The 25206-nt window shown below is 45.4% G+C and overlaps 1 protein-coding gene across 1 annotated transcript in view; it reads left to right on the top strand.

Annotated features, from left to right (window-relative positions):
* Spmip2 (sperm microtubule inner protein 2) overlaps positions 1-24743 on the top strand; it is a 73771-nt gene extending 49028 nt beyond the window's left edge. The window contains exons 3-5 of the mRNA XM_057756719.1: positions 5220-5278; positions 21675-21861; positions 24597-24743. Of these exons, the coding sequence (XP_057612702.1) occupies positions 5220-5278; positions 21675-21861; positions 24597-24743 (393 nt within the window). The remainder of the gene's footprint in view (positions 1-5219; positions 5279-21674; positions 21862-24596) is intronic.
* The last annotated feature ends 463 nt before the right edge of the window (positions 24744-25206 follow it).

The following is a 25206-nucleotide window of genomic DNA, read 5'->3' as shown; positions in this document are numbered from 1 at the left end:
GATGGGTGTTAGCCAGGAGCCATTCTCCCGGAAAATGCCCAAATTCCTAACCACATGACTCTTTCACGCTAAATCTACTAAGGAAATCTCCCTCAGGTCTCATGCCCCTCAGCACTGCAGCCTTCCTGTCAAGAACTTTAGGGTCTTCTAAAAACTCTGTTAGGTTAGGCTCACTAAGGCTAAATCAATCTCTCTCTCTCTCTCTCTATATATATATATATGTGTGTGTGGGTGTGTGTGTGTGTGTGTGTGTGCGTGTGTGTGTGTAATACAGCCTTGTGCACGATACTAGGCAAGTACTTCATAGCACAGCTACGAGGTCTCGCTAAGTTGATTAGACTGTCTTTGAACTCACCCTGTAGCCTAGGCAGAAGTAGAAATTATGATTCTCCTGCCTCAGCCTCCCAAGTAACTGGGACTACAAGCCTATGCCCACCACACTGGGCAAATCCTTCTTAAATTCAAAGGATTTAGGGTCTTGATTATGCTTACAAAATCCCCCATCAGCGACACCCTGTCAGTGGATATTTGATGGACTCTCTGGAAGAAAACACGTTTATCAGGAAATGAGACTTCAGGGGGCCATTGGAACTCTGCCTTCCACAGGGTTAATAGGAAACCCTCAGGGTTTTGTTCTCTGGATTAAGTGAGGTGTGTGTGCATAGTGCTGGCATAGTGTTTCACACAGCAGGGCTCACCAAATGCCATTCAGGGGCTTTCATGTTTCTATCTGCCCATCTTTTCCAGCCGCAGGGCTATAGGCACAGTAGAGCCGTGATAGAATTTGCACACCACTTGGATACACACCAGGAAGCAGCAATTCCAGCTCTAAAGCTAACATACTCACAAAGCCCAGTGTTTACTGCGTGCTTAAAATTGATTAATTGGTTCAAATTATTTGAAACATTGCAGTTAAACAACAATGGCAAAAACATTCAGGATCATCTGTAACGGGGCATAGAATGCAATGTGGGTCTCTGTGTTGCTCTTTCTCTTTACAAGAAAAGTGCATCGCATAGGCTAAGCCTTAACCACTGACATTTTCCAGAAAGAACTGTTTTGTTTCAACCCTTGCACTGAATATATAATGAATACTTCAGATGCCCCATTCTTGCAAAGGCCTTTATGCCTTACTTGATTCAATAATTCCAGTCTAAAATAGGCAACATTATGCAGTTTGGTGGCTCAGTCACAACAATGCGGGTGCTTATCACAGGCTGTGGGAAGAAAGACACCTAAGGGGTTAACAGTAATATTTTGCAAATTGAGGCAAGTAGAGAACAAACACATTAGCATAACAAAAGATCGCCGGAGGGAGTACTGTGGGGGGGGACTGAGAGCCCAGTGTTACCAAGGAAGGAGGCTGGGGAAGAAAACCTTAGTGTGTACACATTCTCAAAATGCATTGCATTGCATCCGGTCTACTGGTAAGAAAGCCCCTAGCGACAGAAATGGGTAACATCGGCCCTTCCAGTAAGGAAAGCTCCATCAGATACCCTCGAAAAAGCAATGTGGAATATCCTAACAAAGCAAGGATTTCTCTGGAAAACAGTCCCACAGGTCTCCTGAGCATGGCAGGACTGCACTAGAGGTGGGTGGGAAATAAAAGGGGAAGTGGCCTTGTCCCTAGAACTAGCCCCAGACGTACGCAATTAATTTAACTCAGTCTTCTCCAAAACATGCGTTTTGCTCACAGTGGCTAGCTTGCATTTCCTTTTTACTAATTCCTAGACTTGTTGAAACATGGTTTCATAGGAAATGTTTAATTTTGACCTATAATTATATTTGTTAACTGAAATTTTTAATATATAAGAATTTTCCCCAAAACATTATGTATTTGTGGATTGTATGAAAATGTTAGAATTTTGTTTATTTATCTGTAGTTCTGGGATAAAATGTAGGACCGTGTGTCTATCAGGCAAGTGCTCTACCCTTGAGTAACATCTCCAGGGGACTAATCTCTAGATCAATATTTTCCTTATTATGAATAATGGGCCAATATAAATGTTTATATGATTGTGAATTCATTAGGTTTAGCACCTTGGTGAGCATGGCTACTCAAATAAGTCACAGTGTATTTGTTAATAAATTAAAACACAAAAGGGTGAGTGTATTTAAGATAACAAGTTTTTGTTTGTGTGTGTATGTATGTGTGTGTGTGTGTTTTGTTTTCTGAGACAGGGTTTCACTGTAGCTTTGGAACCTGTCCTGAAACTAGCTCTTGTAGACCAGGCTGGCCTCAAACTCACAGATCCGCCTGCCTCTGCCTCCTGAGTGCTCGGATTAAAAGCATGTGCCACCACCGCTTGGCAATAACAAGGTTTTTGTCATGAACCCTGTAATTCTAAGAGAAGCAAAGACTTCTTAGCATTTCTGACAAGAAGATGTCATGCTTTTGTTATTAAATCTTGAGTAGCAAAAGATCAAAGAAGAGCATCCAAAGAAAATAGTAAACTTACTTTTGAATTAGTGTGTCAACTGGTTTTTAGGGAATTGTATTCCAGGGATCAACCGATACCATGACCTTTCCATTGTTCAGAGATCACTACTTCCGCATTGCCTGCTAACTAATGGCCAGCTCTGGATTAAACTCTTAACCGACCCCTTCCTTTGTATGGTTGCTTTCTGTATGGGGGTGAAGACTGCCATTTTGGGTCACCTGAACAAGCAGGTAGATTAAGGAAGTAGAGCAGAAACAACTATTAGGCAGGCTGGCAGCAAAGCCGTTCCGACCAAGCCTGGGCAGGAGAAAAAGGGGAGGATGTGAGAACAGCCAATTGCTGCTGAACGTTCACGGTTATTGCTATGTTTTGAGCTGTTACGAATCTGGCACCTCCTGTCAATATAAATTTTTAAAATGCATTCCGAAGCAGAAGTGAAATACTTTTTTTATGTTTTCATGTTGTAATTTTCAACCTAGCCCAGAAAACTGAGAAGTGACTGTAGTCCTCAAACCCTCTGAATATGAACATAACACCCCTGTTTCCCAGCTTCTTTCTAAGACGGGGAAAGAACTGGAACACAGAGAGCATTCATTCAGGAATAATACAACATTCAAGCGTACACGAGAGGGTGTGGGATTTCATGCTTTCTCTCTCTCTCTCTCTCTCTCTCTCTCTCTCTCTCTCTCTCTCTCTCTCTCTCTCTCTCTCTGTTTCTTTAAATGCAAAACTGATACTTAGCTACCACATAGATTCTCAACTATCTGGGAGCTTTTAGATCTGCTACAGGCCTCTAATGCCAGCTCTTCCCTGCTCCACTGACGCATTGGCTAACTCTGCAGAGCCCTCGAGTGCCCACTTAAATGATGATTGACAGTCCACAGAGCAGCTTCCTTACAGAGTCAGACACGGAGCAGCCAGGCAGCATGGCCAGTCCCCCAGTCTTCATTAACCCTTTTCATTCACACAGAGGGAGTGGAGTTCGTGGTGACTGTTTCCTCTCAGGCCAGGAAGCAACAGTGATCATCTCCACTGATTTTCTTTTTTAAATTTTTAAAACATAACTTTTTTTTTTATTCTTTGGGAATTTCACACCATGCACCCAAATCGCATTCATTTCCCAGTCCCTCAGTATCTGCCCTTCACTCTTGCATCCCCCACCCACCCCATGCCAAGGAAAACTTGAAATAATAAACATTTAAAAATACAAATAAGAATATTAAACAAGCAAAAACAAAACAAAAACCACTTTGTTCCTCCATCTTCCCCACCCCTCCATCACCTCTTCATTCATCTCAGTGGCCCTGGGAGCTCTGCGCATCATCCATCCCCTATTCCCTTTTTGTCCAAACAGCTTTACTTGCAAATGTTCGTTGCATAATGTGTCAGGTTCAAGGCCACTGGCTTCTGGTATACCGATAATCCTAGACCCTCACTGAATCACCTCAATTATCCTTCTGTTGCCCCAGTCTTGGGGATCCTGCAGCTATGATTCCCCAGGACCAGTTCCTTCACGTGCTGCAGCAGGACATAGAGAGGACAGATGTTGGAGAGTGCCAACACCAAGTCCTGGATGTGTGCCTGGATGGCAGCTGAGCCGATCAGTCGGGTGTTGGGACCACTGCCCTCTAACGGGCAGAGCCAGCTCTCTCACTTCCATGGTGGGGAGCGGGACCAGCTCAGCATGGCCCTAGTATATCAAGACATTGTTCAACACTTGGTTTACATGAGCCCTGATAGCAACATGGACAATAGACATCAACAGATCCCAGCTGCCCAGCTGCATCAGAACCACAGACTGAGACATGGCCACCAGCAGCAGCTTGAGCCTAGTTGTCTCCATGACCCTGGCTGGCACCTCAGGCCTCACAGATACAAATGGCCTCAGCAACAATGTTGTCCCTGAACTCCAAATTGGCCCTGGGTATTGGCCCAGACCCTGGGCAGCTGCACAGCCCTCAATGGTAACAGGGGTCATGAATATCAATACAGATGCTGGCTGTGGCAGGACTATGGACCCAGACACGCATGGGCCCTGATGTCACTGTGGCTCCAGGTGGCAGCACAGGCCACCCTGATTTGTAGGGCCCTGGAGCAGTCTGACTTTCAGGCACCAACATGGCCTCAGGTGTCAGCCCAGACCCCGGGCATCTGAACAGCCTTTCATGGTAACAGGAGCCATGGACATCATCTCATGCCCTGGCTACAATAGAGGCACAGGCCCAGACATGGCCCTCCGCTGCAGCTCAGGCCCAGACACTTTCATGGCCCTGGGTGGCAGCACTGGTCACTCAGATCAGCATGGCCCTGCAGCAGCACGTCCCTCAGACCCCAACAGGGTCAAGTGGTGGCCCAGAACCCCAGCTTCCTTGCGGCCTTTGGTGGTAACACAGACCCCGGCTGCAGAGGGGCCACAGACCCATGTCTAGGCCTGGACGTCACCATGGCCCAGGGTGACAAGCAGGCCTCCTACATTAGCATGCTCTTCACCCCCTTCACCTCTTCACATCTGCCTCTCCACACAGGACATGAGCCATTCTGCCCCCTCTCCCACACCCCCCCACATATTGGCTCACCATAATGGTTTGTCTTCCCTGCTCCAGGGCAAGCGACCCCGGTGAGTGGTGCCCACTGATTTTCTTTTATCTGAATTTAGCATCCCTACTCCGTTTTCTAGCCTGACTCCCCTTAGAGGAGGAATATAGATGCTCAGACTTTAGACACGTGGGTCCCTATCTACCAAAGAATAACCCTGAATTAGTTTTTCTCCTTTTGCAGCTTGGAGAGCTAAGTCTTTATGCGAATGACAAAGTAACCCACCGTTATCAAAACCCATGGTAAGTACTTGGGGATGTATTTTAAATGAGTGATGGGATTCCTTCCTAAGTTAGGGACAGCTTATTTTCCCAGTCTCGAAAATCATGTTATCATTGTATTTTTATTGTTTCATGTAGATTTGTGTGACAGGGAAAAAGAAAAACACAAATTTTTATTTCTAATGAACAACATAAATTTTATTTTCTGCCTGCCTAGTTAGGGAAAGGGACAAAGCAAAGGAACATAGTAAAGAATGTGCTAGATTACAGAGGGAAAGAAATGCCAGTCTGTACCTACGCTTTCTGTGGGAAAACACAGACATGTAGTTGAAAAGACCTTAGTTCATGCTGTTGGCCTAGAAACCATAATAATATGTAGCCTTGGTTAATAAGCATAATTTTACTAAAGTCACATAATGGCTTGAATTCATGTTGTCTTAAAGTAGCCGCTAACAAAAATTAAACACGTGTAGCTCCAGGTGTGTTAAATTACGGGGAAAGAGTGAATACTGGGCTCTTGTCTAACTGGAGCACAATCCAGATGCCTGAAGAAAAGGCCACACTAGAGATATAATAGTGTCATCTCTATGGATTTATGGGGAAGAAGGATTTCTCCAGCTTTCATTCTTGAAGGATATAGTTATTAGCACGTACAGAAACAGGTTTTGTCTCTTCTATTAACATAAAATATATAACATAGAAAGAGACTTCAAGCCCTCTTGTCAAAAGACTATTGGATGGCAGCTGGAAAGACAGCTTCGTAGTTATGAGTACTTCTGGCTCTTGTAGAGGACCTGGGTTTGGTTCCCAGCACCAACACGGTGGCTCACAACCATCTGTAGCACTGGTTCCAGAAGACTTGATACCCTGTTCTGTTCTCTGGGCACCAAGCATGAACGTGGGTCTCATACATACATGCAGGCAAAGCACTCGTGAACAGAAAATAGAATCAAATCAATATTTTAAAAAGTCGATCAGGTGCTATCCAGAAGATCTTCCTGTATAACATCTGTGACTGGCTAGGCACAGCTGCTGCTCCCATGTCAAGCCACATAGGAAGAGTCACTCCGCAGTGCATGAAAAGCATGTGTTCTATGTGAGAAATTCCTTTGAACAGCATTGCTTGTGTCAACTTTTTCTCTGCAAAGAAAACTAGCAGAGAGAGGCTATTGGACACCGAGGACGCCTTTAACAACTCCTGGTGAGGAAGGTGTGAATGTACTAATTGAAACACCTTCTTGGAAAGCATCTGAGAAACACTGAAGCTGTGAACAATATTCCTAGAGAGGAAAGGCTACCTTTATTTCTAGGGATGATTCCGTGCATAGCACCAAGTCATAAGGATGCAAACTGTTTATGAAAGAAAATCCTTGTCCTTAGGGGATTGTGAATGAAGTTGGGAAACCAAGCATAAATGAAAGAAGGAAAAGACAAAGCTCAGTCTGCCTGTGTGGCTACTGTGTTAGTGTCCATTACTATAACAAAGACCTGAGAGACAGTCACCTGTCATCCTGGCTCAGAATTTTAAAGGCTCCAGTAATGATCAGTTAGAGTTGTTGATTGAGGCAAAGCTGTATATCATGGTGGAAGTCTCACGGTAGAGAGAAGAAAGAACCATCGTCCCCAGATCCAGTTTAGGGCATACACCCAATGGCCAGAAGACCTTTATGGAGGTTCTAGGTATTATTTTTTTCTTCCTTTCCCATTCTCTTTCTTCTTACCTCTTTTTCTCTTTCTTCCTTCTCTTCCTCCTCCTTCTCCTTCATTTTTGGGATCCTAGGGACCAAGTCCAGGGTCTTCACTGTGACCTCCCTTTATACCACGTTATCATTGTATTTTTATTGCTTCATGTAGATTTGTAGGAGCCAGGGGGGTCAGAGACATCACATGAACCCACAGGAATGGTTAGCCTGCCACATGGGAACTCAGAGAGTCTAAGCCAACAACCAGGGAGCCTGCATGGACTGACGTAGGCCCTGTGCATATATGACAATTCTGTAACTTGGTCTCCTTGGGCAACCCCTGGCTATGGGAGCAGGGGCTGTCCCTGGTGCTACTGAACCAGGCAGGAAAAGCACATCCAACTAGAATCCATGCCTGGATCGCAGGAAGTCCCAGGCGAGTGGGAAGGCAGGGGATAGACTTGCTGGAAACATTTGGATTTTAATCTGCAAACCAAACAGCGTGAGCTCACTGGGAGGGGTTAAGTCAGCAGGAACGTGATCCTAGCCTTTTGCTAAGGTCACTCTTAGAAAGGTGGAATGCTGTGTGGGAAATGGGTGGGAGGTGACAGGAACAGTCGTGACAAGATCAGCTAGGAGACATTTCACTTGTACAGACCCATCTTGGGTCTCCAGACAAGGCGAAATTAAGTGTGGTTAGAGAGGGCTGGGACTCAGCTGAGCTTTTCAAGAAGGTAGACTGTGGATGATGAAGAGAAGAGCCAGGGAGCACATACATACCATAATTCCGTAAAGCATAGTTCATGGTACCAGAAAGTTCCTGGTAAAGAAGCTGAATCACCAAACTAATATTTCAGTCTAAGTTGGCTGATCCCACTGATTTAGGCTGGTATCTGGGCTTGGGTGTTTTTTTTTTCTTTCTTTCTTTTCTTTTCACAATATGTGGCTAGCAGAGCTGATTCCCCCAAAAGGTATAACAAAACACTTCAAGATATGAAAGAGAAATGAGGAAAACATATAGACATTAAAGTTTCTAATACTTGATGAATCAAAGGTCCAGAAAGAGACCAGGGGAAACAGGAATGAGAAAAACAGTAACTCAAGAAAATGTCCCACAAGGGGACGAAATGACTTCCAGGTTGAAAGCATTCATCAAATGTTACTAAAAACGAATGCATGGCACTCAGGTGCCACTGAGAAACTTCGTGAGGGTGAAGAGAGTTTAGGAAGAACAGAGGAGATAGGGACTGTCCAGGAGACCAGGAGCCATTAGCAACATGTTAGCCGCCCCATCTGCTGCAGTGTGGCCCCCAGAAGTAGGCAAGACCTGCCATGTAGAATTCCATGTTTAGCCAGCGATCACATGTGGAGAGAAAAAAATGGGTATTTTCAAAATCGTAAAACTAAAGGCTGTACCATAAAGCATTCTCTCAGAAAGTGAGGGGACGGTGTTATATAGCCAACAAGAGACACAAGGACAAATGAAGGACACGAGATGGGAGACAAGGTACCAACAAACATGGCAGCCAAAGTGTTTACTCAGACGCTAATGAAAAGAGCCTGGAACGCAGCCAGCCCAGGACCTGGAGACGACAGTGCAGGCAAAGTGGGGTCCTGCAGACAAGGGGCTCATAGCCGCTTTGTGGGGAAGAATGCTGGGAAGAGTAGTAGAGAAAGGAGGGGGTGTTTTAGTATGACTTAGAGGCATTCTGTATTTAAATTCCTTTGTAAAAAATGATTAAAAGGACCATTTTAAGTGCATGTACAAATACTGTACTTGACAGAAATAATAATCAGTATAGGGAAAGAGCAATAGAACTGTATTCATTGGAACTCCTAAGTTGAAGAAAATTTCCAGCTCAAACCATGACTTTTGGTGCCAAGGAAACATTCTCAGGCCTGAAGAAGGAAGGCTTTCTGTGTCTTCAGACAGGTGTATGGTATTCCTTATTTAGCATTAGCTGGGTGCCATTAGGACAGCGCCTGTTATTCCGAAGAAACCCTGCCAAAACCAGTTGTGAAGCTAGCAGACTTCATGACAGCCACTAGTTAAAAACGTACTGGGAGATAAATGTGCGCTTGTTTCGTGGAGTTATTTTCTTCAAAACATCCATGAATTTTGACAGCTTTCCATTTTTAATATTTTTTAAGACTGTCAGTGTCTGGAGCATTGAGGAGATTTTTCAGAAACAAAGCAGCAAAATTCTGCCATTTCTTTCTTATACAACAACTTATTTCCTTTTTCCTTTAAAAGTGTTTCTACTTCTGAGAATTACATACATGTATGCAATGAAATGTGATCCTACGGACTCTGAATTTTCACCCTCCAGCTCTTCCTATAGCCTCGTCAACACATCCCTTCTCAACGGGGCTGCCCATAAGCGCATGGCTGTGGGACCATCCAGTGCAGCATGGGAAACCTGCTAGTGGGGGCACCCTCAAAAAGGAATGATTTTTCCCTCCCCCAGCAGCTGCCCCCCCCATAGCTCCTCAGTGAGGGGTGGGGCCTGGAGCTCATCCACCCATCAGGGATGGGATTTCGGTTGGCTTTCCCGTGTGTAAGTAACCACAGCTGCTATGAGCCCCTGATTGCTAATCACAGAAGACAGCACCCAACAGTTTCCCACCCTGCGGCTGGTCCATTCTTCCCAGCTCCTTTTCTGTGATGTACCCCGAGTCTGGGTGGTGGTGGAGGGGTTAATGTAGGATATAGATGTCCCTTTCAGGGCTGAGCTCTGGGTCTCTTTCTCTCAGCACTGTGACCAGCTCTGCATCTCCTCCTTGACTGCTGTCTCCTGCTAAAAGAGGCTTCACTGAATGGTGGGCATCAATGCAGATATCTAGAAGGCCCTTTGACAGCATGCTAATTTCCTAAAATAAGTTCAGCAATTGTTTTGAGGACATCATTATCCATACTTATGCTGGCTCTTTGGGTCTCTCTCGCCTAAAACCTTTCTCCCTGTTCTTCTGCGCCCCCTTCTCCCATTCTTGCCTCTGTCCAGGGAAGTGCTGGGGAAAGATTTTTCTGGAAGCTCATCTGGTAGCAGGCCCATCCCAGTCTCCTGTGGATGGAAGTCCTTGTTGGTGCAGATTACACGTTCAAAAATTGGCCAAGGGGCCAAGGGGATGGATCAGTGAGAAACGGTGCTTGCAATCAACCCTCAGGCATTGGCTTCAATTTCTGGGACCCACAGAGCAGAAGGAGAGAACTATCTCCTGGTGTTGCTGTTCTTTGATCTCCACACATGAGCTGGGTCATGTATTTTCACACACATATCTTACACACACACACACACACATGCACACTTAAGTGCAATAACAATTTTTAAAAGTAAGTTTAGAATAAAAAAAAAAATAGCCAAGTGCTAAGTATGGCACCAGGCACTTGCTAGGCCCAGGGACTCAGGAGACAGCCATAGCATCCACCATCCCTTATTTCACAGGGCAGGATCAGTCGGATACGTAACTGGTGATTTAATTACAATCCCAGGGCAGGCCGTGAGAAACCAATGCAGGATGGATGTGCGTGTTTGCTGAATGAACGAATGTCCTCATCATCACTAGAGCAAAAGGACAAGATGCACTGGCTTTGAAGGGCTACCCGTGAGAAATAAAGGCAGCTAACTAAGGAAGAAGGCGATATCACTCTAAAAACTTACGAGCCTATTAGTGCTCGCCTAAATGAGGAAAATCCAGTTCATTTCAGAACATGGTCTTTCTCTGCCAATTCCTGGTTGTGCAGACAGTGGGAGTTAAACCTGTCTGTTGTAGATGCTAAGAAAGAGGGACTGTCTGTTCCCTGGCCTGCCCTCTACCTCCTGCCGCATCCCAGACACGAGAACTGCTGTAGTCAGGCATTGCACGACTGCTAAGGGAGCAGATGCAGGACCTTACAAAGTGGTCCATGGCCATCAAAGCAAGGAGCGCAATCTACAGATAAGCAGCTGCACTGAAGTGTTAGTCCCAGCCAAACAGATTAGGACAGAAAAGAGCTCAGAGAAAGCAAAAGGAAAAAGGGGGACAGAAACACAGACCTGTTAGGGACTGATGCGAGAGAATTGGCAGTCTGGAGAAAGGAGGGGTCTTGAGAATTCAAGGCAAGTCTGAGATAGCTACTAAAGAGTGTGTGACCAGCCAGAGGCCCACGGTTCTGTCTTCTCCAAAGGACTGCTGGAGGCCAGAGACCAGAGACCGGAGGCTGGAGGCTGGAAGGAGGCTGGAGAGCATAGGCCAGAAGCCAGAGGCCCTGTGTTCACATGAACAAGGTTTTCTACTTGCTCTAAGAAAAGATAAGCTACCTTGATGGAGAACCCATGAAAACCTGAACCGGGAGCCACGGGGTATAATATTTTAGTAAGCATAATATTACAGTTACTCCTCGTAGCACATAGTCCACAAAGCTCCAGCTGGCCTAAACAGTGAACAGCTTTCAAAGCGAGATTAATAAAACATATACACAAATGTTTACAGAGTCTGAGGCAGCGAAAGTGAGACTGTAGAGTTATGGTGGGGGTTTGCGTGCCACTCAGCACCTTGTCTGTAGAGGCCGGCTCTTGTGCATGCAAGATTCTCAACAGCATCCTGTGCTCATCTGCTGTCATCCAGATTCAGTTTCGTCCCGCATCTCTTGTGCTGCTTTTTTTATTCTATCCCGAGTACGAACACACAGAGAACCAAGGGATCTGTGTCTTGAAGAGCTTACCTAGCAGGGGACCGGTTAGGAGCAGGGGACCAGACATAGATGAAATAACTCTACAGTCCATGAACAGCGTGCAGCAATAGGGATATTTGAAGCAACCGGTATTTGTGGGCAGATAGTGTACTTGGTGCTGGTTCAGATAGTAACAACCTAACAATTCAGTATCAGTTACAACAGGATTTTGAAAGACAGTGGAAGCTCACATCGGAAAGTTTAACTTTGGGCAGGAACCAGGGAGTCTAGACACAGCTCCCAGAATTAAAGGAAGGTAGGGTCAACTTGGGAGCAGCTGGATTTAAAGTCCAAAGGGCTGCTATTTATATGGGCAATTTGCATGTTCAGACAAAAATCCCTTTGAGCACAATTATCATGTATTTGACAATACAACCAGGACGTCTCTAGTCTCAGAGGCAGCACGCAAAGCCGGCAGGGTTGATGTAGGATGCCGTGACTTGTTTTCTGTCTCGCAGCCCAAAGGCTAACTCATTAAAATTCAAGGATGGATTACATGGTGGGTGGCAGAACAAATGTCTTCTTCACCCAGCAGAGCTGAGGCCTTGGAGACATTTCTCCCAGAAGCTAAGTTGCTCTTTGCAGCTGTTCGGTAAGACTCTGCCGAGGTGGTGCCTCCCCCTCAGTCCCACCTCAACACATACGGTAATGACAGCATCAAGAACAAAAACAGGAAGTCCGCATGGCTCGCGGCCATGGCTACATCATTCCTTATACCAAAATAAGTCATTTTAAACATAATTTTTTTTTTAAAACCTAAGGTATTTCCAGTTCATGGTTTAACCCAAGGACAAGAATTATTCCAAGGGATTGCTTTTTCAGTGCTGGGGATCAACCCAAGGCCTCGCATGCTCTAAGTAAGCGCTCCCCATCCCTCCAAGGGATTTTCAGCACTACAAGGGCACTGGGACATCTGGACTGGACTTACAGGTGGTTTTATCATCTCTATTGGGTTGTGCTATTAGAACAAAAAGAACATCACAAAGCTCGCTGGAAATCATGGTATTTTTACTCTGATCCTGTTGTGGATGTATCATGGGTTAGGGCCGATAAACAACCATGTGAGATTCTCATTCAGGCATTCCTGTTTTGAAAGAGTGCCAGGATTCTTGGAGGAGGGAGGACATTACAGATGGGAAGAGCAATGAAAATCCCTGAATTTTATTAAAACATTGGTCATCATATATGTGTAGGACTGTGTGCATTCACGCGTGCACACACACTACTACTACGTGGATTGTGTATGCTTATATTCCCCCCACATTCTCATCACTATAGAGACCTAGAGATAGGGGGCCAATTCAGGAGCTGTGAGCTCCCTTGGGACTCAGACATTTTCGGTTTGTTTGTTTGTGGAACTGGATGCACTATGTAGCTCAGGCTTGAACTCACTATCGTTCCCCTAGTTGGTCTCAGACTTGAGAAGCTCTCGCCTCAATCTCGCGAGCGCTGAGATGACAAGCAGTCACCCTCCACCGGGCTTAGTACATAGATTCTTTAAATATCTTTGCACCAAAAAGAATCGGCACATCCTGGAGAAGTGGCTAACCATGACTCTGGAGAAGGAAACAAAAAAAGATGATCCTGAAACATCTCAATGGGCCACACAGCAAGACCTGACAGACAGAAAGAAAGCTGTCGAAACCCACTGTAGAGCTAGTGAGGTGGCGCTGCAGGTAAGGGTGACAGCCATGTAAGCGTCACTACCCGAGTGTGCCTCCACGCCTCCCTAAAGGTAGAAGGAGAGACCAGGTTTCACAAGGTAGCCCCATGACCTCTGAAAATGTACACCCACATCTACACATCACTCCTCTCAAAATAAATAAATAGATAGATAGATAGATAATAAATAAATAAATAAATAAATAAATAAATAAAAGCAACAAAAACTCTCAAGTTCCAAGGGAATGGAGGAGATATACTTAAAGAGATTTTTATGGACCAGGGATAGAGCAGTTGCCTAGCAACCAGGAGGCCTTGGGTTCCATCCCTAACACCATAACAAATAAATGAAACAGTATAGAGGCTCCGTTGGAGCACTCCAATGAGCCAACTTTTAAAACGGTAAATAAGGGGAAATAAGTATGAAATGCGATAAGAGCACACCACTATCTAACCACACAGCAGTGCGAGCCAATGAATGAAAATGGAACAAAGAAATGAAGACGCCACTACCTTGCAAAGCCTAAAAGGTTTCTGCACGTAAGAGCTGGTGCTCAGAGGCTGCCAGGATCATGGCAAGCGAGGTGAGTGGGCCGTCTGTGCGCCCTCCCTCGGTATGTGCCTTGTGAAGAAAGTTCCTCTCTAGATTTCTTTTAATGACTCTGAGGGTGCTCGTGCCGGCTAAGCATGCGCACTATCACTGAACTCCTCCCCGCTCTCCTTTCCAGATTTATACAGTAAAGAGATTACTTTAGTACATTAGAATATGACTGTCTATGGAGGCAGACATTCAATTCAAATGTCATTGACAGTCCTAACTAACCCCACCCTATTAGTGGGACTTTAAAAATTTATCCCTCCTCCTCTCCTCCTCTGCTGTGCTCTCTCTCCCTCTCCCCCCCCCCTCTCTGTGTCTGTGTCTTCCTCTCTACCCCCAGTCTCTCCTCTCCCCTCTCTCTCCCCTTAGGGATGGGCAGAGGTTGATGACAGACAGCCTTTGATGAAACGTGAAGTAACTGTTTTGTGTAAGTGCGGACTGCTTGTTCATTTCCCTGCCACCCAGACCTGAATAATCACACAGAAACTATAAAATTACAACACTGAGTCATCTATTAACTCAGACTTCTTATTAACTAATGTTTACATCTTAAATTAATCCATAATTCTTGTCTATGTTAGCCACATGGCTTGGTACCTTTTATCAGTGAAGCATTCTCATCTTGCTTCCTCTGAGTCTGGCTGGCAACTACAGCCTGAGCCTTTCCTCTCCCCAGAATTCTCCTAGTCTGGTTGCCCTGCCTATGCATCCTGCCTGGCTACTAGCCAATCAGCACTTTATTAAACCAATATGAGTGACAAGTCTTTACAGAGTGCAAGAGCGTTATCCCACAGCAATGAACCACAACCACCACCAGTAAAGCAAGGTAACTCTAAGGGGACAATAGTGACATGAATACCTTGGCAGCAGCCATCATCTAATTGGTTTTATGGCTCATGCAACAAGGAAACTATGCCTGGTATTGGAAATCTGGCAAACTACACTGCGCTAATGAGGGTACGATACTGAAGAACCTACAGCTGCCACTTTACCAAACTCCTTACGAAGGTAGCAGAATCCCCAACTAGATTGTAAATTGCTGTGAAATTTCCCTCTGTATGCTGTGATTACCACTGGTTAATAAAGGAACCGCTTTGGGCCTATAGCAGGGCGGAGTCAGAGAGAAGCCATGTAGCCCCGCTGGAGCCAGATGGAACTTTACCCAGTAAGCCACAGCCACGTGGCAATACACAGATTACTAGAAATGGGTTAGATTCAAATGTAAGAGTTAGCCAATAAGAAGCTAGAGCTAACGGGAAATTGTCAAACAGCCTCGGAAAAGAGTAGCAGAAGATGTGGTGTGGACTTTGATAGGACAAAGAGCCCAGCTTCTTTTCTTTTTGTAAGATTTATTTATTTTATGTGCATTGGTGTTTTGCCTGTGTGTATGTCTATGTGAGGGTGTTGGATTCCCTGGGACTGGAGTTACAGACACTTGTGAGATGCTATGTGGGTGCTGGGAATTAAACCCAGGTCCTCTGGAAGAGCAGCCATTGCTTTCGACCACAGAGTCGCCTCTCCAGCTCACAACGGGGTTCCTTTCACGAAAGAGAAATTAGGCATTAATAAATAGCTCCCAAGATCATCAGTCAAAGAGGTGTGAAACTAATTTGGACTTCCTAACAGTTCAAAAGTTAGGAGACAGCTAGACTTTTGGATGGTGATTATTTGGTGAATATTGTTAAGGGGGGATTGTGTGTAAAGTATATGATGTCGTGTATTTCCTATCAGCGAGATAGCATGTCCTGGAGGGGACTGGTAATGAAGAGAGAGGGGAAATAAGACAGCTTGTCAGCCGATGCTTGCCGGGTTGAAGGATGAGAACTGGGCTATGGTCATTTTGTCCATTGTGTGTACTTCTGTTTCATAAAGAAGTAAAGCAAAGTGCACTGCCTTCCACTGCAGTTAACGCAGGCACAGATCTCCTATCAGCAGAGAGGAACATTCTCCAAACTGACACCAAGCAGCTACAGCAAACATGCCTTTCCTTTCTTCCCCTGCGACTCACAAAGAAGCAAGGGATGGCCAGGAAGCACTAGCATGAATAGAGGAAGCCTGGGCTGCTGAAGCTGGCAGAAGCCCTGGACATCCTATGTGCCAATGTCAGGAGTGACACGGCATTCCTAATAGGGGACCCCAGACAGCCTAGCATGGTGACTTTTATTAGGTATCTGGACACCTGTTCTGAGGCCACATGCATGAGAATTCTTGATGCGATGGTCACTTTTTATAAGTCACTTTAAGATACTGAATGAAAAGCAATCAGCGCCTCTGTGTGCCTCTACGTCGCAAGTGAGTTCTTGGCAATGGTCGTTTGTGCAGCATGTTGTTGTTGTGCGCCAGAGGACTGGTTGGAGGAGATTGCAGAGCCTGCGTAGGGGAAGCCCAGCTGGAGTCCAGAAGGGCGACCAGCAATGTGCTGGTGACATCATTACTCACATTCTGGAGCTCAGGGAAGGAAGCCAACCTGGGAAATTAATGAAGACATGTTCACGCAGGGCATAGAGACGATTCTTGTTTCAATGCTTTATTTCAGTCTAGTGGAGGAATGTTTAACAAGTCTTTAAGGAAAAGTGGTCATGCTTCCTGGGAAATAAAAGCAATCAATCACACTCAAATGATCACAACCCTAGATTTGACGCTTACATGCTCAGGATTGAACAATCTCTTCAAGGAGGCAGAGTCCAAGAGAGTGGGTGCTTTGTTCCAAAAGGGAAAACGAAATCTATACATCCACTGCCTCTTTCTGTTAAGAGATTCATTCTAGTCATTTGGATATTTGCTGTAGTCAGACAGGCAACTCGGGGAACCCTCTTGTAGCTGTTTGAGTACAATTTGATTTTTATCTTTTCAACAGGATAGATTTTGTGCTACATGGGATTACACAATTTTGTTTGTATTTAAATAATCTCTGCTCTACCTGCCTCTTCAAGATGATTTCTGCAAGCCATTTCATAAATCTGTCTTTTGAACTATTAATATGAAAACTGTAGACTTTTTTTTTTTTAAATGTGGGATGGAGAAAACTTCTAAGAAAGAAGAGTCGCAGGTGAGAAGATGGCTCAGGAAATAACATGCTTGCTCAGCAAACAGGAGCGCTAAACTGAGTGCAGATCCACGCACAAGCCGGATGTGGCAGTGAGACATGTAACTACAACACGGGAGGGGAGGGGACAGAGGCCATCAGAGGGTCAGACACGGCAGGATCCCCAGGGCTCGCTAGCAAGCTAGCGTCTGAGTTCAGAGACCCTGACTAAAAACAATTGAGGTGTAGAACAACTGAGGGAAACACTCCACCCTGATCTCCGGTCTCCACACAACATGTGTACACACGTGAACACGTACATGCATAATAAAATAAGCACACATCCTCCATGCTTCATAGGGATGACTATACTTGAAAGGTTAACATTCACATAATCTCTTAGTGCCCATTTCACTTGCTTCTAGGTACAGCAGAAAAACATGCTTATTCCTATCCCTGTGTGTATCTTTGTCTACACGACAGGGACATCTGGATGTAAGCTCATACTGTCAAATCTGGCTAAGGCATCTACCATTTAATGACAGAAACAAGACATTGCTGACATTGAGGGAAACAACAACAATAAAACAAAACCTGAAGGAACAGCTTGCCGAGAAAGCAGGTCATCACACCCAAGTGTCACCCTTTGCAGAAGCTACAGATACATGAGGGAACAGCTTCTGGGGCCTTAGGGGTGCCAACTGTCTCATCTTGTCTTAATTTTTGATTCAATATTACTTTTTGGCCTTATATTAACTCAAAGATAGACCCTCGGTTTTTCCAGCATCCCGAAGCTTGTCATAAAAACAAGTACAGCACATGCCTTCCAGAGAGCTCTGTAAGTCACTCAGGATTTTGCCTATTAAGCACAACTTGGCATGGGAGGTGCAGAGCTGGAAATACTGCTCATCAGTTAAAAGCATTTGCTGCACCTACAGAGAACCTGGTCCAGGTCCCAGCACCCATATGGATGCTCTCACAATCATCTTTAACTCCAGCTCCAGGGAATCTGACACCCTCTTCTGGGTCCTTGTGTACATGGCATGCACATGGTACATACACACACATTTAGGTAAAACATACACACACACATAGGAGAAGGGAGGAGGAAGAGCTTCTTGGGGCTGGAGAGATGGCTCAGTGGTTAAGAGCACTTGCTGTTCTTGCAAAAGACCAGCGTTCAGTTCAAATCATCATGTCAGGAAGTCCACAACTGCCCATACCTCTAGCTGTGTTACCCTCTTCTGGCTTCCATGGGCAACACTAGTCACATGCACATACTCATAGACACACATAGACACCTAAATAAAAATAAATTATCCTTAAAAAGAGGATAGCTTTTTTCAATAAGCCCTTTTCTCTTTCCACCAGAATATTCTAGGATAACCCCTTTGCATTTAAAAGTTTCCCTACTAATAACTGTCAAATATGTATATTCTTTTGGTCTGGTTATATATGTGTGTGTAAAATACATACATACATTCATATATATATATATATGTATATACACACATACACACACACACATATACCCTTCATGTTTTTAAATGGTGTCTATGATAGGCTGCTGATCAAGGATCAAATAAGTGTTCTCCAAAAGATGAAATGTTTAGGGAGTCGAGTACAGCATAATCATAAGTGATTTCAGGGTGGTGAGTGAAGATGGAGAGTCAACTAAGATAAAAAGGTCGGACTCAACTGTCTTACACTATGTCCGACACTTATTTGGAACATCCTAGAGTCCTGCTTCACCCTTCAAAGCCCCCGCTCCTGAGGGCTGAGTGGTGATGTCTGGCTGTATTCAAGCCCAGCCTGGTCTCTGGTGCTGGGATGAATAGCATCCACACTAAGGGCAGGGAGGATCTTCTTGAGCAGCCAGCACCTCTGAAATCTTACCCCATCTGTTGCTGTTTATCACGGCAACCCCCATCCCTGCCCCCATCCCCCTATGCAGGAGGCTAGGTTGAAAAAGGAAAACATGAAGGAACGCATCTTAAAGCTCTCCCTGAGGGAATGGTAAGTGTGGGCTGCACCATAGAGGCTAAAAGATCTGAAGAAATAAAGGTTTCCCTCTAAGTGTTCCAAGCGGAGAACAGAGGGAAAGGCCTGTTTCTGCATGCGCAGCTCATGACCTCCCATCTGCCAGTGGGGCTTGTTATTACTTCCAGAAGCAGAAAGGATAAGCATTCATGATTCCTGAGGAAGCAACCACTGAAGGAGAAAACAACCCAAGAAAACAGGTCCTTAGGGTCCTCAGCAAAAGCTAGGAGTTCACGCACACATAAATACATGCCTTCATGGTGGTGTGGAGAACGCAAAGCCCCAAAGGGGAGTGTCTCTATTTGAAATTCAAGTGAGTAACTTAAGGTGCTATGCTCAGGTGGGAGGCTGACTCACTGGAACTTCACACAGTCACGTTGTAAATTTAACCTCAGAATCCAAAAGACAGCCATTTAAACATTTAGTAGAAGTATTTTTAGGTCGCCAGACAGAACTCACAAGATGTGGGTCGGGGCAGCGGACAGAAGAGAATGGGTGACTTCAGGCACCGTGGGTGCTGGGCACTCTGCTCCGGAATCAACAGCTGTTTCAGTCCTTTGACGAAAACGTTCATTCAAGACAGCTATTTGACTAACATACCAAGGGGTCACCGAAATATTTGCTCATGAATCAGAGCAGCCACGGAGTCCACAGTGGCCCCGATTCACCCCAGAAGGCTAGACACCTAGGGTAAGCTCAGCCCATCCTCAAGGCCCGTCTTCAACACCCAGTGTTTTCTTTGACAGAAGTGTCCCCACGAAAACCAAGCTTGTCCTGGTCGGTTTTAGATGCTTACATAAGCAAGGGCCAGCCAGTCTTCCCTCAGCACGGAGGCCTGTTTTCTCTCCTCGGCCCTTTCTTGATATTCAGGCTGCTAGGAAAAAGTTGGTCATCTCTGAACTGGCAGTTACAGAGGAAAATCTAAACATTGTTGTGTGATAAAAATAATTTAAATAGCAAAAGAAACAGTCGATCTAAAATCAGTTCCAGTGTTTTTGTTAAACTCCTCCTGGAGCGCAGGTAAGCTGGCCTGCCACCTGTAGAAGCAAATAGGAAGAAACTGTTGTGGTACCAGGTAGGGACTGACACCCAAGGGTATCCTTTGACTGACACACCAATGACATGGCACATGCATGCTTTCTTTCTCTCTCTCTCTCTCTCTCTCTCTCTCTCTCTCTCTCTCTCTCTCTCTCTCTCTCTCTCACACACACACACACACACACACTTGTGCTAAAAGTGTGGCTCAGCAGTTAAGAGCACTTGGTGTTTTCGCAGAGGACCTGAGTTTGGCTCAGAACCCACAGGGCAGCTCACAACCATCTGTAACTCTTCTGGCTTCTGCAGATCTCGCATACACGTCAGCACACCTCTAGATATCGAGGAGGACAGTGTTCAGGTCAGAAAGGCCTGAGTTCACCCTGGCCTCTCACTCGGCTGATCTTAAAGCACACGCAGAGAAAAGAAAGGCTGACTTTCATCGCAACCCGCCTGCCGGGACACAGCCACAGACCTCACCACATCGGACCAGAAGCCCCACTCATTCAGTGCGTTTCAGAAACTCTGGCCATCGGAGGCTGACCCCTGAACTAAGCGAGCAGAAACTTCAGGGGACACATGCGGCACTTTAGATACAATCAGAGTCATCGCTGGACAACAGCATTGCCGTGGCCAAAAGCAGTAGAGTAAAATGTTCTGGAAGCTCAGCAGAATCCATGATAAACAGATCCATAGCCATACACACCAGGTCAAAGTTGAATGGCAAACGCAAAGACAGAATATGGAAAACATCTAAAGGATAGGGACACAATGCATAGAGACTCAAAAGCTGCCTTCTCAGCAGAAACTATGGAGATCAAGGCCAAGGAAAGGTGTGGGAATCTTCCTTCTGTGCTGCTCAGTAGGGAGGTCCCAGAGGCACTCCCAAACTGCACAGGCGACAGGCCCAGGGCTCTTGGTTGTCCACCAGAACTGGATGAGAAGATTCTATTTCTGAAGAGACTGTCATTTGGGTTGCAGGACACAGAGAAGTCAAGTTGTAACTGGGTCGATGCTTCCTCCCAGGTTTCAAGTGCTGGAAGGCGCTAGGCAGGACGCTGGGGAGAACAATTAATAATCTACCCAGCTGTGGAACCCACAAGTTACACCACCAGCCTGCCAGGCAAGCTATACCACTGGCATTAAAGGGTGACGGTTATGGAGATAACCGTCTCCTGGTTGGATTGAAGCCCACTCTACAGACTGATACTGTAAACCTGACCCAAAGTCCATGGCTGGGAGATTTGCTTGCTAAAGTATCTGAGGCTGGACTTTCAGCCCTGCACTTTCTGGATGTCCAGAAAACCTTCTCAGCCATCACACACCCAGCAAGCAGTCTCACTAGGTCTTGGCTTCCTTTTGCTTTGCAACGTCTTACACATGGGATTGACTGGGCTCTAGGGGCAATGGGGAGCTGGGCGTGTTTAGGTCAGGTGTTCCTGCGGTGGGATCTTCCTGGTATGTCCAGCAGCTGGAGATGCAGAGTGGGAAAACGGGGAGAACCTTCTTGGTGAGAGGCACGCAGGCCAGGTTTTCAGATCTCCTTGTCCCTATGGCTAGAAGTTGCCTCGAACAGTGAGAAATGAATTAATGTGGCCCATGAGGACTGGCAGCTGTTTCTAGATCTTTTTCCATATGACCCAACTAACTTGTTTCTCTTGCAGGCAACCGAAGCCTTCAGTCTTGGACATGCAAGGAGAAAACAGTCGTGCTTTTCTTGCCTGGAGTATGAGTGATTATGAAGATTCCCAACAGAGAGACTCCCAAAGGGCTATTCTCGTTAAACAGAGTAAATCGCCAAGGCCTTCCCTGCCCTCCAGGCTGCCCAAGCTGCCAAAGAAGGAAGAGAAGGTAAGCGGCCATTTTTCTGAACCATCGTAGAGAAGTCACACTGTGGACTAGAGAGCTATTTGATTCTAATAGTTTCATAGTTCCCTTTCACTTATAAAACCAGATTGTAGTCTGGATTTCCTCTCTAAGTGTCCCGATGTGGGGAGCTGGGCATGAGTCTCACCGTGTAAGAAAACAGGAGGGTGTGTGGTCCCATCACTAGCAGTGTTTATCCACCACATGGCTTGACCTGGAGAGGATGGTCAGGCCCCTAATTCCCACAAGCTGAGAAAACAGCCTGTAGGATGGAGGCAGACCTGTACCTCCCCCGAAACCCTGCACATGCTCAGAACGTTAAGAACCAGCTCATGCTCCTGGCTCTCCCCTTAGAATCTTCAGCATCTTAGCAAGTTGAATAATTTCCTTACACGCTTTTAAGAATAAATAAGATGGGGACAGCAGGCACTTTCCTGGGAAATCTGGAGCGTGAACAATGAGGACTAAGGATGTGTAGTCATCCATCCCACCATCGTTTTCAGAGGGCAGTCTCCTGTCTCGGCCTCCTGGACCATCCCACAGCATGGTGCATTTGTCACTGTTCAGTGTTTAAGACAGGGTTAGACACAGTTTCTATGATAGAAAGGAAAAGAGAACAGCTCACACCCAGTCAGACGCCTGTTTTGCACACGGGGTGCCGTCTTGCTTCCTTGAAGAGTCCTTGGAAGGTTCTAGCACAGAACTTAACCTGTGTCCAGAGAGCCCGGTCATCAGCCATCACCCTTTGAAGCTTCCTGCCAGGGAGCTGGATGCATCTTATGGGAAGGTCCTGGCCCAGGGACACTGTGTGAAAAATGGGAGTTCAAGGGCTAGGGTCCCAGGTGGGCTGATTTGTGGGAGGGCAGTGACTGAGGCAGTGATTGACGTCTGTGTAATGGAGAGTTGGACTAGCTAGATTATCAAACAATAGTTCCAAATGCCTCCTATCACCACTAAATCTAAACAAAGATTTTACATTTTTGCATTAAAATTTTTTGCTTAAAAGATTTTTTTTTACTTTCAAATGGTTTAAAATTTAGAGAAAATTTTGCAAGAACACAAATTTTATACTCTTCAGATCCATCAATTAATTTTGCTTGCTTTGATGTATTTTCTCCCTCACTACAAATTTAGGTATATGTGTATAGACCCCGCCCCATGTACTATTTGAAAGCAATTGCAGACCCAATGTCATTTTATTTCTAGACACTTCAGGGCGTAGTTCCTAATAACAAAAATGTTCTATCGTATCACCATGGTTACTGTTTTAAGATTTAGGTCTATAATTCATAATCAAATTTCACTGAGCCAAGACAGCATGCTGGGGTCACACATCACAATTAGTTACATGCTCAGTTTCTCTCCATTTGCGTCTTTGTCTTCATCTTTTGTGGCACCCGTATCTTCCAAGGCTGTGGGCAAACTCAGGCTGTTTTCTCCAGGTGGGTTTGTCTGCTGTCTCTATGCAGGCTGACTCAGACTGCGTGGCATGCGTAGGGAACCCTGACAAACAGCCTGCCACCAGATGTGGGTTGTATTCATCCCCGCTGAACACAAGCACATCCCTTCTTTAAAAGAAAATAAATACTGTATCGTTCAAAATAAGCTTCTCATCAGGCAGGCTTACGCTTTAAAATTTCAGGATACATTAGAAACTCATTATCCTCATCTGTGTTTTTGGAGGATCTCAGAGTTGTGGATATTTGAGAAAAATCCCACCTTCATGGTAACCCCTCTTCACGGACTTAACTCTAAGCAATTGTTCTTAGATATTCAAAAGTCAATAATGAATACAAGATGGGAAAAGCACCCACAGGGCGCCGCCCACTCGGGCAGTGCTGAATGCTGGCAGTCATTACTGTTCTAGAGAGGTTGAGAGGGTGCTGAGTCTCCCAGGCTGGCCTCAAACTCACTACATTGTTGAGGATGACCTTGAACTCCTGATCCCTGTGCCTTCACCTCCAGAGCGATGAAATTACAGCTCATGCGTCCATGCCTTTCCCATTCGTACATCCTAAGAATCATAATTGTACCCAGAGCCACTGAGAAGTGAAAACTGTCCTTGCGGTGGTGACCTGGAGGCAGGAGGAAATGGGATGTTTACTTGTGCTACTGGATGTATTTCTCTACTTATAAACTTGAGGGCTTAATGACATTATTTGTAAAAAGTACAATTTAGGGTACTTAACAGTATGAAGTATTCTTGTACACATTTACATAGAAAGAACTAGCAAATGTTTTTGGAATTCAATTGGGCAAATATGTTTCTCCAGTTAAATTCCTTCCTTTCCAAAAATTACAAACATCTCTCAAGTTCTCTCTTCTCTTCCATCTTGATTTTTTTCTTCTCAATAAGTAGTGACCTAAATGTTGGAAAATTTACGGGCACAGACCCCTTTGAACACCATTTCTATTTCATCTCAGCTTGCCAGTATTCTTGTGGTCTTCTAAATTCCAATGTACCAATGCCTAATGCATTCTTTTCTTTAAAAAAATCTTTTACTTGATGCATTCTTTCTGTCACTCCCTCAATGCCTTTGAGCTCAAGATTAGATTCTCAGATGTTAATGTGCAACAAACCCCGTGGAGAGTGAATTCACATGCAGATTATGCATGGGTCAGCAGCAGGTCTGCAGTGGGTTGGCCATTCTGCATTTCTGTCCAGTTCCCAGGCAACATGCAACATGCGTTGTGGATGATCTGGGGACCTTGACTACTAGGGTGCCAGAGCATTTGACCATGAATTGAATTTGGAGATAGAACAGAGGGAATTGGTCGGACAACGGGAGGGAGACTGGGAAGGCAAAGCCAATGGCGCTGGACTGTCTTCAGGAGAAGTGCTTCAATATGGCTGCACATTGGAGTGAAAAGAAGCTGGGCTCTGTGGAGTGTGCTGTGTGGTCTCACCTACTCAGGAGGCTGACTAGGGAGAATCACTGAGTCTGAGAAACTGGGCTCAGCTTTGGTGACACAGTGAGAAACGTTAAGAGAGTGAGTCAGTGGAGGAGGCTTGGTAAACTCAGTTACTTAAAAGAGGAGTCTGCGGCAGGAACCTGCTTGGTTTATACTGAGTTCAAGCCAGTTTGGGAAACTTGGTAAAACCCTGTTTCAAAATTAAAAACAAACGAACAAACAAACAAACAAGGCTGGGAATTTAGGTTAGCAGTGCCTAGCATGCTTGATGCCCTAGGTTCAACCCCCAGTAACAGAGTGCGTGCACCTGTACAAAGAGTACCTGCTGATGAGACTGGGGATGAAGCGGCTAACTCATGTGAGTGCCATAATGCTAAAGCCCTTGGGGTTTACTGGGCTGCTGCTGTTTTAAAAAGA

The sequence above is a fragment of the Chionomys nivalis genome, chromosome 24 (genome assembly GCF_950005125.1).
Source record: "Chionomys nivalis chromosome 24, mChiNiv1.1, whole genome shotgun sequence".
NCBI classification, from domain to species: domain Eukaryota; kingdom Metazoa; phylum Chordata; class Mammalia; order Rodentia; family Cricetidae; genus Chionomys; species Chionomys nivalis.
This window is presented reverse-complemented; position numbering and strand designations above follow the sequence as displayed.